Source organism: Alternaria atra, assembly GCF_907166805.1.
Source record: "Alternaria atra isolate CS162 genome assembly, contig: 31, whole genome shotgun sequence".
NCBI classification, from domain to species: domain Eukaryota; kingdom Fungi; phylum Ascomycota; class Dothideomycetes; order Pleosporales; family Pleosporaceae; genus Alternaria; species Alternaria atra.
Window position 1 is genome coordinate 52,652 of NW_025091330.1, and position 12,886 is coordinate 65,537.

Below are 12,886 nucleotides of genomic sequence, written 5' to 3' on the forward strand. Positions count from 1 at the left end.
TAATAGCGTCGAGACAGGTAATGTGGGAGCAGGTGATGATGTAGGAGTCCTGAGGGACATTGACGCTAAACGTGTCGTTAACGATGACGACGAGACTGGAACTAGAGATTCTATGATAATGGTATAAGAGGCTATCGTAGACTACGATTGTTAGTTCAGGTTAAGGATTTCTTCGGATGCACTAGCCAGTTTAGTCGGGAATCCAGCCGCCTGCTGCCCCGAGCTTCTTAACCTCAGCCCATTTTTAGCCTTACCGGTTTGACCTAGTATACTAGTAATACTATGGTATTGAGATCTTCTCAAACCATACTAGGTCTTGGCGGTATATACCATACCAATACCAACTCATACCGGACCATTCCGATCACTGATGCCGCCTCTGCCTCTAGGTTGGTAAACCTTATTATCTCTCTAAAATTAGGCGCTGTAAGCTTACTAAGAGGCTGGTTTTAGTTGACGAGCTACATAACAGTAGCTACTCGAAAGCCTTGTACGTTGAAGTTTCTAAGTGCGTTAGCGGTAGGCTGAGGCATCTCTAATCTAGCGTCAAAAGCTTGCCGCAATGATAGCTGCCCCTGTCCTCTTAGCGTCGACTTTGGGCCATCTTTTGTAAGGTTGTGCCTACGTTTTGGCTAGCTAAGATGGGTAGCTGCTAAGGTAGTGGCCTGAGTAATATTAAACAAACCACTACTACCAGCGTCGATAGTTTTGTGGATGTAGCAGTACTTGCACACAAACTAGATCCGATTAGTAGCCTAGCGCTTAACAACACGGTAGCTATACTAAAAAATCTAGCTTTTAGGACGCCTAGAGCCCGCTAGTAGCTTCATGTAGCTAGGTAAACGATCCTAGTTAATGCCGTCAAAGCTATTAACAGCGCTGTTTATCTCATCTTGGCTATTATCTTTGTCTCTAGCCTTAGTTGTAGCCACTGTAACAGCCCTGCTACCCTCGGTAGGCGCAACGATATTATCCTCTACATGCGATTCTAAAAACTGCGACTTGAATGTAGGGACTAGCGACGAGACAGTGGCCTGGCTTGCGGCAGCGAGGGCTTTACGAGGTGATCGACGCTGAGATGCTGGCTGAGATGCTGGCTGAGATGAGGCCGCAGGAGTTGAGATGACGTCGTCGGTAGCAGCAGCTACTCTCAAACGTTTGCTACTCGAAGAGGTATGTAGTACGCGGCGTTTGGCCATATTAGGGCAGTCGAAAACACCAGAAAGAAGCGTCGATATAGGAAAATGGAAATCGCGACAGGCTTCAAAACAAGGCTGAGGTTAGGATAGGAGTAGGGCGCTCAGCTGTTTTAGCAGCTGTGTAGCCTATTGTAGCCTGTTTAGGAAATAGCCGAGGTAGTTGCAGCACTAAAAAGAACTGCAAGGCTAAAAAAGTATCGCGAGATCTGCTATATAGTCGATTATAATTAATTTAACCAAGTAAACCAAGCAAGTCAAGCAAGTAAGGCACGCTAACTTGACTTGCTTGGTTCGCTGCGCAGCTCTGACTTGACTTGCTTGCTTGGTATGAACCAAGCAAGTTTGAACAAGCAAGCAAGTCAACTTGCTTTTTGGCAACTCTGGTAAGCAGCACTCTTACGGATGAGAATGAAGATGTGGGCATTAATAGCTAATGACCTTGAATTGCAGTCAATGTCATCGTTTGGAAGACCGAGTTTAGAGAGCGTGAATACGAAATGAACGATGAAAGTGGTGAGGGGAATGGAGGTTTGAGTAACGTGTTTTACAAGCTCGTCACCCATGCCCAAGGTATCTGGACCTTCCACATGTCGCTCAATACTGGCGTCCACAAACCGACACTCGTCCTCGAGATCCTCATTCGTCAGATTGTATTTCAATCGAAGCTACCCGTTAACCACGATGGAGAGCCACTGTTGAGTGTCAGGAAATTTGGCGGAGGAGGACGACAAGGAGCACATGACGACCAATGGTAAGTGTTGTAAGGATAGGCCTGGATGACGTACCGTAACGTCTCGAACATGTATCAAAACAGTCACGACAGAAACGAAATTAGGCTCTAGACTATAATAGGTGCGCTTTGGTTTATAGAAAACGTGTCATTAAATTTGCGGCCAAAAGTCCTCCTCGATAGACTTTGCTAGGTGCAGTGTTTTCTAACTTTGCACATTCTGTCAAAAGCACATGTCCTTAAACTATCTACCTGTTACACTTGCCAGGGAACAGCTGAACGTGTAGCGATTAGGAAAACTGTACCAAGTGTCGCGTGTAGTGGAGGATTTAAGCCTTCTAGCAAACAACTGAATATTCGGCGACCATTTTGAGTGCCCCTGCTCGAACTATCCTCGCGGTGAGTGATAGTCAAACTATTATTGTTGGGGCGAGTATTCCGTACTCGGACCATCCTCACCATCATGAACGTCTAGTGGTGTATTCATAAGTGACAGGTTCGGGTCAAAAACGTTCGAAGGTCCTGGATATATCCACAGGTCTTGCATGTTGACAAGCGGTACACCGTGATCGAAGTTTGTGAAAAACGGGTTGCCAAAGGGCATCGGTGCGATGTGTTCCTCCGGTAGGTAAAACGGATCAAAAACGTCTTGATATCCAGGCAGATTGTCCAATGAGTAGTACGGAAGAGAACGAGCATCGAATGTGCCACTGGTATCCATTGGATTGAATTGGATGTTCTCTTGTGCCACCTGCGCAGTTTGCTGAGCATTGTATGGGGTATGATAATGTTGATGAGCATGAGATTGGGGGGTTTCTTCTCCATAAAGGGCGAGAAGTTCATCCGCCTGGGATTGCAGAGCCGGAGCACATCTCTTGAGGATCTTCCGGATCACATCGTGTGCTCGAGCGGCGACGGGATCGTTATGCTGCATTGCGCGCAACCAACGAACCAGTTTCTTTATAGACACGGTCATGCTAGGTTCGGAGCTCTTCATATGCTTGCTTCCGTAAGCCATCTCTAGTATGAGTACCGCAATTGATTGCATGACTGAGACGTTCAAAATTATTTTATGTTGCATACTTCGCGCTGGACGGAGACTTACTAAGATGAACAACTGCCCACCACGGCCCCTTGGAGTAGATAAAGTCGAGGTTTGGCTCATCAGGGAACAACTTGGTCATTTCCAAAGCAGCTCTGACACAAGCTTCCGCGCTTGCCTTATTGAACTCGGCGGAAGCGTTGCTCTCATTACGAATACGCCGCTCAATCCTACAGAGACATGGTCGTGTGACGAGCATTTTGGTACTCCAGTAGTCTGTCTTGAGAAGAAACTGTTCGCGTTCAAGGCCTGCATTGTGCTTCTCTTGTCCTGCTTGGCGGCCTCCGGGTAATGCTACCTTCGACCATTGCTCGAGCTCATCAAGCAGTCCCAAGATCTTTCCTTGGACGGACTATAGGCACCCTGTGTTAGCATATAAATGCAAGAATGATAGGCGGAAACAGACGTGGTTGCAAGTGTCAACCGGAAGGCCAATACTAAAGGGTCGTTGCACTGCGGCTTCGTGCGCGGAAACAAGTGGAGATACATACCTTCCAAGACCTAGCAGCAGTCCGGGGCGAGTACAGCTCGAGCAAGGCCCTTTGCGAAATGATTGCAATGTTGGTATGGCCAATGAGGTAGCGATCTTGGCCTGGAACTCGCTGGCCAGTCTCGGACGTGTTGCTACTTCTCGTAGTTTGCGACGAGTTGTACCCGTTACGCTTCTGTGTTGTTCGTCGAAATGTATCTCCGGAGTCCTGTTGTTCGCCTGGAAGGCTGCGTGGTAAGGAAACTGTGCAATCCTCGAAGGCAATGACAGGTGGTCTTCCGGTGATCGTGCTCACTAGACACTCCGTGGAATGTAGGCTCCACCAGGTATGTACAAGCAATTCTCTCTTTGACTCTTCCGCTGCAGGATCTTCATTCCGCAAATGAAGACCAAGAGCGAGTGCGAGCCGCATAGATATTCCTATCATGATCCATGCTCTACTCACATGGCCTATTACTAAGAAGTAGAATGCCAACGCGCCGGTCTGCGGGGATCCTAGTCAGTTCAGTTCATGACTAGTCTAGAATTGAGGCTGCGGGATCCATACTGCTTGTACTAGTTGAAGGTCCGGCCCTGAAATGATCATAACAGTGTTCTTCAAGCCGAGAAGATGCACAGCTCTGGTCATGTATATCAAATGATCGCAATCATCCCCCCTCCATTCGGCGCCAATGAGATGAGAGTACTTTGCTCCTATGGCTAAAAGCAAATTCATTTGAGTTCGCCACTTTTGGGGAACCTGATATGCACCATTATGCCTCAGTGCGCCCAAGTACTTGCGAAACTGGTCTGCAAAGGTTTGGGGTACCTGATATGTAGAAACGCTAAGTCAATAAAAACTACTACTGGCAGTTGATTGTGAGGAAGCTTACAAGGGGAAAGCAAGGGTGGACAGTCTCAAAATAGCAGTTGAAAAGCCTTTCCGCCACATCAGGATCCGGATCTTCGTAAGGATCTACAAATATGTCCATTTCCATGTCGTCGCTGTCCAGGTAGAACGTAGTGTCGTTCATATACCTCATTGAGCCTTGTCTTGAGTGCTCTTGGATATCGTCCCGACGGTCATGGAGAGCATCCGAGCGCTCACTGGCAGCATCTCGTGTCGAGCCTGGTGGGCCATGTGGTTGACCGTAAGGCTCTGCTCCCGTGTTTTCGGTTTGGCGCTGTGCACTACGCAGCCACTGGACTTCGGAATTCAGACCAACGTAGCCGGTAGCCCTCGATTCGCGATCACGCATCAAGTCCTCGTCAAGATGGTCAAGATCCTCGTTCGAACCAACGGATGCAGTGACGTATGCTTCGCCATGTGCTTCGCTGTCGTCGTCCTCCTCACTAGTGGATGGTTTCCGACTGCGCTTTCCCAAATTGAGAGATGCGCTCGTCGCATGTGAGATCAAGTCATCAGCCGCCTAGACGAAATAAGAATCGATCATACACAACGACCGGTGTGGCTAGAAGTGGCATATAAGAGCAAACTTACGTCTCGGAGAGCATCATTGATCTTCTGCTTGTGGTCGTTGTCAACGTGCTCGCTCAAATCCCGGAGAAGGGTCGTCAGTGTGTGATTTAGCTGTGTAGCCCTATACGCTTTCAGCAGGTGAAGACTCAACATTTCTGGTGGACAAACTCTCTCAAACGATCCCTCCGAGCTTGCTCATAGACACAATCCAGTGAGTTGAGCTGGCAGTTGGAGCAACGCGGCACTTCGCCAGAACATCTGACCTCTGTTGTTGAGTAAGCAGACAAACCCAGCATAGTTGCAGACTAATTAAGAGACACAGACTTCGTTTACGGCATGCAGTACAAGCTCGAGCTCTGGATAACCATTAGCGCTGAGGCAAAGAAGGATTGCTGACTCTTACGACGTACACGCGATCTTCTCTACCCTTCTCACTTGACTTGAGTGGCGGTGGCGGTGGCGGCGCACGCTCGAGCCTAGGAATTGCCATCTTGCGGCCTTGTTGGGAGCTGTTGGCCTCCTGAGAGTTGCTCTGCATGGCAGACGGTTGCTGCCTCCTCTATATAGTTGCGAGCTCTTCAGTATATACTCGACAAGGATGTCACGTCACGTGCTGTGATGCGCGCTTAGGGCGACTGCGGTGAGCTTGCCGCTGTTCCAAAAACGCGCACTGTAAAGGGCCGAAAAGCAACTGCTGGACGCACGTTGCAGTGTGATATGCGAGCGGTGTGGTACGTCGAGGATCGAAGAAGCGCAGGCTGCATAGAGGAGACACAAATCAGGTTGTTGTTTTGGCTGTCTTGTACGGGGGGGAAGCGATCTCGATCAGTGCCATGGCTTTATGCCTTTTCCGTATGGAATCTTGTTCTGGCCAATCAAAGCAAGGCTGATCCCGCGGAGCGTTTTGTCAGCGCAGACTGTCCCTTGGTCCAAGCATCAGGGCAAGGCAGCTTACTTTATTGGTCTTCGTGTCTGACCCGGTGTTTCTTCATTTTCCTGTGTCTCATAAGTTGTTTTGTACAGCTTTAATCAGTTTCTCCCTCGAACACATATATGAGTGGAGCCGCAACGCTAGAGGCCATCACTGCAGCCAATAGGAACAAGTCTCCGAGCTGTCGACGACTCTGAGCATGCGTTCGATGAGAAGGAATTGAGCATACAACTGTTTCTGTTCTTTTCAATTCGAGCGTTACGAGAAACCTCTTTCAAGGTCCAAGGCATATTTGCGTTTGCCCGGTTCAGTCTCAGGTGTTGTTGGCCACAAAGGTAAGGTCGAGAGAGCAGCTCTGCAGGTGGGGCCACATTGTGACTCCTCGATTACGAGCAGGGAAGCCATAGCCACTGGCGGGGCCATGATATCCACTAGACTGCCCTTGAAACGCAGTGAGTTGCGCACCAGTAAGCTGCACACCCCGCCAAAATCGACGCGACTTGTTGCACGACAGCCCCATAGCAACATAAAATAATAGAATAACGTGGTTCACAAGCGAGTCGCCACCCCGACACCAGCGCGACGCCTGCGTAGTAACGTAGTGTAGCACTAGAACACAATATTATAATAACGTGGTTCATAAGTGAGCGCCCCACCCAAGTGAGCGCCCCACCAAACACCAGCGCAGCGCACGCGCAGCGACGCAGCACACCACTACATCAAATTACTATACTATACGCAATACTATAGGATTATTCAGAAGCGCCGCTATTATCTACATCCTCTATTTCTGCCTTGCAGGTGCGGGAGTTGTGCCCAACCTCGCTGCAACGGCCGCAGCGCCTCTCTGCGCGCACCCTCTTCGCACGCGTCTCGCCGTCCTCACGCCTTCTACCCTCCTTTTCAGCAATTAGGTTAGATACCTCACCAACTGTTAGAGTCTCCTCTGCGCGTATATACCGCCTTTTACGAGTCTTGCGCTTTGTGAGCGTGTCAACAGCGTCTCGAAGGCGGCCCATTTCCTCCTGCACTAACACCATACTATGAGCTATCTGCTGAGCGCCTTTACTTAGCTGCTTGACCTGCTCATCTAACGAGCTTGCTAGTGACCCTTGGTGGTTTTGCATGCGATTTCGAATCAACGTAGACTGCGCCTCTATCTCGCGGGCGTTGCGCGGTGTTTGCGCCTACCAGGCGACAGTGCCTGGTGCAGGTGGCGTTGGCGTACGCAGCTGCACATCTAGCTTTGATAACACAACCTCTGGGTCGTATAGGACTAGCCCGGCACCTCAAAACCCTGCGCGAACGTTCTCTCGTGTAAACGTCTTCTTATGAGCTGCTTTAAAGGCTGGTAGGAAGGTTTCCTTGTTAATATGGTGGACGCGGCTGCGTGCCAAGAGCGAGATCCCGTCGCTGTAGTGGCGCTTCAACAGCGAGTAGGGGACGACGTCTAGAGGCTGCAGAAGGTGCGATGAGTGAGATGGCATGCAGAGAGCGATGATCTTGTTCTCCTTGCAGTAGTCCTGGAATTCTATTGAGCAGTGGCTCTCATGGCCGTCGATAATAAGCATCCTGTACGCCCCAGCAGAAGACGCCTTTGTATGGGCGTCAAAGTGCTTAAGCCACGCCAGCGCGAGGTCGTTGTTGATCCAGCCAGTAGGAGAAACAGTAATAATCCAATCGCGAGGTAGATCTGCAAACCAGGAGGTGATAAGGACCTTGCCTGCAAGGATGAGGAAGGGTGGGATAACGCGCCCCGTCGCAGCGACGCCTTGTACTAGAGTAACCCACTCGCGATCACCAGGCTGTAGTTTCTTCTGTTTCCCAGGTTTCTCTGAGCCTGTAACAACAAGCTGAGAGGATATCTTGCCCATCATAAAGCCAGACTCATCAAAGTTCCAGGTATCCTCATCTGCGATACCATACTTCGCCTTCATCGATTGAACCAGGGTGAACCAGGGCGAACCATGGCCGGATGATCGCTGGGTCCTCACAGGCAGCTCGCTGGCGATCGTATGGACGGCTCCATCGCGTTCGCAGCTCAGGTGTACGCTTAATAAAGTTATCAACCCAGTTCTTGCCTGTAGGCTTCCCACCGCGCTCTCTTAGCAGCCTATCAGCCATATCTCGTACATGTGCCTTCGAGGGCGGTATACCACGTAGACTCTCTTCAAGTATACGCTGTACAATCGCCTCCTCTTCTAGCTTTGTAAGGCGTTTTGAGTTTGGCTCGCAATCGCGTCGAGAGCGTCGTCCAGCGCGTCGGTCAACAAGCGTTCTTCGTGGGACGTTATAGATTGCAGCAGCGCGTGCGTTGCTTTGAAACTGATGAGAATTAATATCTAAGATAGCAAGCTGTAGATTGCCTTCATTGTAGGTTCTTTGGGTATTGCGTGGTTGCGGCATTACGTGAAGTTGCTGCGCAGGCGTCACGCTGGTGTTGGGGTGGCGACTCGCTTGTGAACCACGTTACCGGTAGTGTTTTGCAGTTTTCTAGTCTATCTTTGTCTACATGGAGTCCGCGTGTGTCTTTGAAGGTAACAGTTACTACACGTTGGTGGTGCTGTAGGGCTCTTGCACTGGCTATATATTGACGCCGCTGGTCTCTTTTACGCCGTCGACGCTGACTAGCCGCGTAAAGCTTTGCATTCTCCTCTGCAAGAATTGTCGTTGAATACATCGCGAGTTAGCTAATGAGCTGGCAGATAGCTTGGCTTGTCGGGTTCTGTGACTGACGAGGAAGGAGGTCTCATACATGTCGAGCCTGCTGCTCCAGCTGGGCTACTGTACGCGGCTGTTGTCCATGCGATGTTACCGTGTCCCGTGTCCGTGATGCGCGAATACCGTATATGCACCCATACTTCTCAACACCAAATCTCAACGCCACCATGCCGCTGAGAGAAGGCCTTAAGGAGGTAGACTCCATGATGCCTTGCGATAAAATCCCTTGTTCGAAAACAGCTGATAAACATGGTGTTGTGCGCTCCACTTTGACACGAACGTACCGACACGAAACTGAGCCCCACACGATCAAGATCATCAATCAACAACACCTTAATACAGATCAAGAGGCAGAGCGAGTGCGCTATATAGATGATCCCACAGAGTGGCACTTGCCACCTACGAGAGAGACGATATAGAGTTTCGCGCCGACGATCGCGAAAAAGCTAGAGAGCAAGAGCTGGGTACGCGCTTCATCAACCGGCACAAAGATCAACTTACACCTCGATGGACCTCCGCTATAAATGCCGATCGCCACGCCGCTGATTCTTATGATAAGTACAAGCTCTACATCGATATCCTATAGCTCAAAATTACTATGTACAACGTTGAGCCGGAGCATACATACACTATGGATGAGAAGGGCTTATGGTAGGAGCTATCGGCAAGAGCAAAAAGATCGTCACTAAGACAAAACATAAACGCAAGCAGTATATGCAGGCAATCCAGAATGGCAATCACAAGTGGATTACGCTGCTGGCGTGTGTGGGAGTTGCTGGGGTCGCTCTTCCGCTAGGTCTTATATACTCGGCCGAGTTAAAGAACGTACAATCGACTTGGATGGATGATATAGACATTAAAAAACACTTAGTCCTTGTCGCCGTTTTACCTTTGGCTGGTCGAACGATGATGCTGGGCTGGCCTGGTTTTAACTGGTGTTTAATCGCTACACTGAGGACTTAGCTCGAAGAAAGTACAGGCTTCTCATTGTAGATGGCCACGGCAGCTATCTCACGATGGATTTTATTAAGTACTGTAACAAACACAAGATCATATTGGCTATCTATCCGCCACACTCTACCCTCACGCTTCAGCCGCTAGATGTGGTGATGTTTAACCCTCTCTCATTGGTGTACTCAAACCAGATATCAGTCTTTGTGGAAAGATGCCAAGGACTCAGTTCAGAAAATGCTGCTTGAACAAGAGGCTCGAGGCCTCAAGGAGGCCCTAATCCACGAGAGGCTGCGCAGAAATCGGGGCAAGGCCCTGCTTCTAGGGGAACCGAAGGAGTACCATGGTGGATCTGTGTTCTGGTCTCCAAGGAAGGTGAAGCAAGACACGTGATTCGCCTGCACCAACAGGAGCTTTGAAGAGCAACAACAACAACACCAAAAGATTGAAGCAAATAAGCTCCGTGAGGAGACAAGGCAGGCTCAGGCTCAGGCTCAGGCTCGGGATATTCAAGCAAGGCGCCAGGAAAGAGCAGAGGCCAGGATATTGAGGGAGAAGGAGAAGACAGAGAAGGCTGTTAATCAAGCCTCTAGGGCAGCTGCTCGTAGGACTCAACAACGACTTGAACAAGCTCTCAAAACTTCCCAAAAAGGCAAAAGAACGAGCCTTAAGGCCACTGCAAACGCAGCTTCAGCGAAAAGAGTAGCTGCGGTGCCTCAGGGTGGTGGGAAGGTTTCAGGTGCTGTTTTGGTAGAGTGAGCGTGCATGAGCCCGTTATGCACGGCATCCAGTCACAGCGCGGCCGAGATGTCAAGACTTCAGAAAGATTTTTGTAGCGCAATATATTATACCGCTTGTATTATCTCTCTACTAAGTTTTCCCGTAATAATAGCCTTTGTGTGAGGCTCTACAACCTCATGTTTGGTTGCTGTTTTGGTGTTCGGGTGGTCCGTTGAGACAGGGGGCTCGTTGGCCTGTCCACCTCGGTAAATTCCTCATCAACTTCGCCCAAAAACTCGGATCCATCAATCATTCGATTGATCCCACTCCAAATGTCGGCCAATTGAATCAAACCATAGGTTTCAGATCAATCGGCTTAATAGTTGCCAACATCTGGATGACAGGAACCTTCCGCGAAATATCAGAAGAGAGGAGAGCAAATGTTTCGAATTAACGAAGTTTGGTGCACTCTTGCACGTGCGATGTCGCGGATCTCCCACCCAACAGGTTCTATCCCGTCACCACAACCCGCAATCGCGATCCCACTGCGTTATGACTGTATCGCACTCAGCCGAATAGCAAGTCGCGGAAATGCGTGCCGCCGCGACAGCCTAGTGAGAAAAGTTTAAGGGAGACATTGCGTCACCGCTAGGGTTTGCGCATCCCGAACACGCGCGTTCCGCTCCCTTCGAACGCCTTTCCCACAGCGCCACATACATATACACTGGTTTCAGTTCAGACACCAGACCACGCACCCACACTCTCCTGTACCTTTTGATCTCACACAGACTGACACAATATGATGGAAGTCCAGACCCCCCCACAGTTTGATTTGGCCAACAACGCCTTTGTTGGCCTCAACCCCAACATGCAACAACCTGAGAAGTGGGCGTCGATGCAAAGTACAGCTTTCGGCATCCCCCCCACTCTGCTTACCTCAGCTTCCATCGAGCGATATGGCCACGTTACCCCGCCAGAAGAGCTTTCGCCCGCTGACCCGCATCAGGACGCGAGGGAAAGCTCCATTCTTGTGGAACAGTCGAGGAATGAGGCGCTCTGGCCCAAGCAGCACCTACAATCACAGTCATCAACGCACCAGGACAGAAAGCCAGCTCCAAAGCGCCGCCGTACCAACCGACAGCCAGCTGCCAATCGAAGTCAAGCAAACAACGGTATCCCGCCTCAGCAGGACGTCAACCTTCCGCCACCAAAGCAAGCGGGGCAGGCCCATATCGCAACCACAGATGGTTGAGGCATATGCCGCCGAGGGCTTTCCCTCTCAGGTCTCTTCCACTCGCCAATTCCACCTAGAAAAGAACCGTGTTGCTGCGCAGAAATGCCGACATCGCAAGAGGCAGTACATCAATGGCCTCGAAAGTCGCGCCCGAGAGTTCTCCTCGAAAAACGAAGCGCTCAAGGAGAACGTAGCCATGCTGCGCGAGGAAGTGCTCGGCCTCAAGAACGAGGTTTTACGTCACGCTGGTTGTGGTTTCTGGGCGGTTGACGAATACCTTGCCCGATGCGCGAGTAACCTACTAGGAATGGAAGCTTCACTGCGCACACCTACAACGCGGCATCCGAGCCACCGCAGCCCTGCAGTGAACACCAACCAGCTCATGCATCAGCGACACAATAGCACCGATACGATATCGAGCCAGCCGACGGTTGCCTCAAACCCCGACGAAGACGAGTTCGGCGGCCCTGAGTTCCTTCGAGACTTCGAGGACGTGGATATGGAAGACTAGCAATAATCCTCTCAGCCTTGCTTAAGCTTCTCTTTCGTCTTCCTCTACTTCACGTCAGTTCTTCGATGTTTCTACGATACCCGGATCTTTGCCTTACTTTGCGCCACAAAAGCCTTGGCTCTTGATCTTCTGTTACTTTGTGTTGTACTACGCAACATGGCCTTGTACTTACACCTCATGATTGGCGCCTCAGTGATGGAGTTTGAAATATGGGGCCTAGGCCACATACAACAGCAAATGGCGAAGACAGCATAGCTGTCACGTCCTCGAACAGATCCACAAATTTATTTTATTAGCATTGTACATCTGCGCATGCGATACTTGAATTGACATTGCTTTCGATGTCACCGTGCCAGCTCGCTGACTTGCCCCTCATAAAAGGTCAATCTTCCCACAAGAACATCTTACGCAACTTCCCTAGCATTTACGCAACTTCTACCAATTCCCATCTTTCGCCTTACAAAAAGACCCATTGTCTGGTGGGCGCGCGACGATCCCGCTGACGTTGTGCTTTGCTCCCATTGGTCATGGCATTGTTTGACCTCGACCCTTGTACAGCAGGAACGCAAGGTTCGGGGCCGGAACGTGAAGGCTCTCTAAGACAACGGTAAAGAAGGTTCGGTATTCTGATAATTGGCGTTTAAAAGCAACGTCTGTTAATTCTCCCATTCTTACTCCTAGATAGGGAAGCCTGCTCACCCTTTTTTTTGTTGAGAAATAAGAAAAACTCGTCTCCTCAATATCTCATGTTCCCAGCGAACTGCAACTCGCTAAGCTGGAAGGCTAAGTTTCTGCAGAGTGTGGAATACCGGCAGCGAGCGAGCGAGCCTGCCGACTC

The 12,886-nt window shown here is 50.1% G+C and overlaps 2 protein-coding genes across 2 annotated transcripts; one reads left to right on the forward strand and one right to left on the reverse strand.

Moving 5' to 3' along the window:
* Positions 1 to 2,347: 2,347 nt before the first annotated feature.
* ALTATR162_LOCUS9791 (uncharacterized protein) lies at positions 2,348 to 5,518 on the reverse strand (the record flags this gene model as incomplete). The annotated part of the gene is made up of 3 exons (XM_043317427.1): positions 2,348 to 2,979; positions 3,035 to 3,383; positions 5,384 to 5,518. The coding sequence occupies 3 exons, from the start codon at positions 5,516 to 5,518 to the stop codon at positions 2,348 to 2,350; spliced, it is 1,116 nt and encodes a 371-aa protein (XP_043173362.1).
* Positions 5,519 to 11,102: 5,584 nt separating this feature from the next.
* On the forward strand, positions 11,103 to 12,048 carry ALTATR162_LOCUS9792 (uncharacterized protein; the record flags this gene model as incomplete). The annotated part of the gene is made up of 2 exons (XM_043317428.1): positions 11,103 to 11,495; positions 11,548 to 12,048. 2 exons carry the CDS (start codon positions 11,103 to 11,105, stop codon positions 12,046 to 12,048), a joined length of 894 nt encoding a protein of 297 aa, XP_043173363.1.
* Between the last annotated feature and the right edge of the window lie 838 nt (positions 12,049 to 12,886).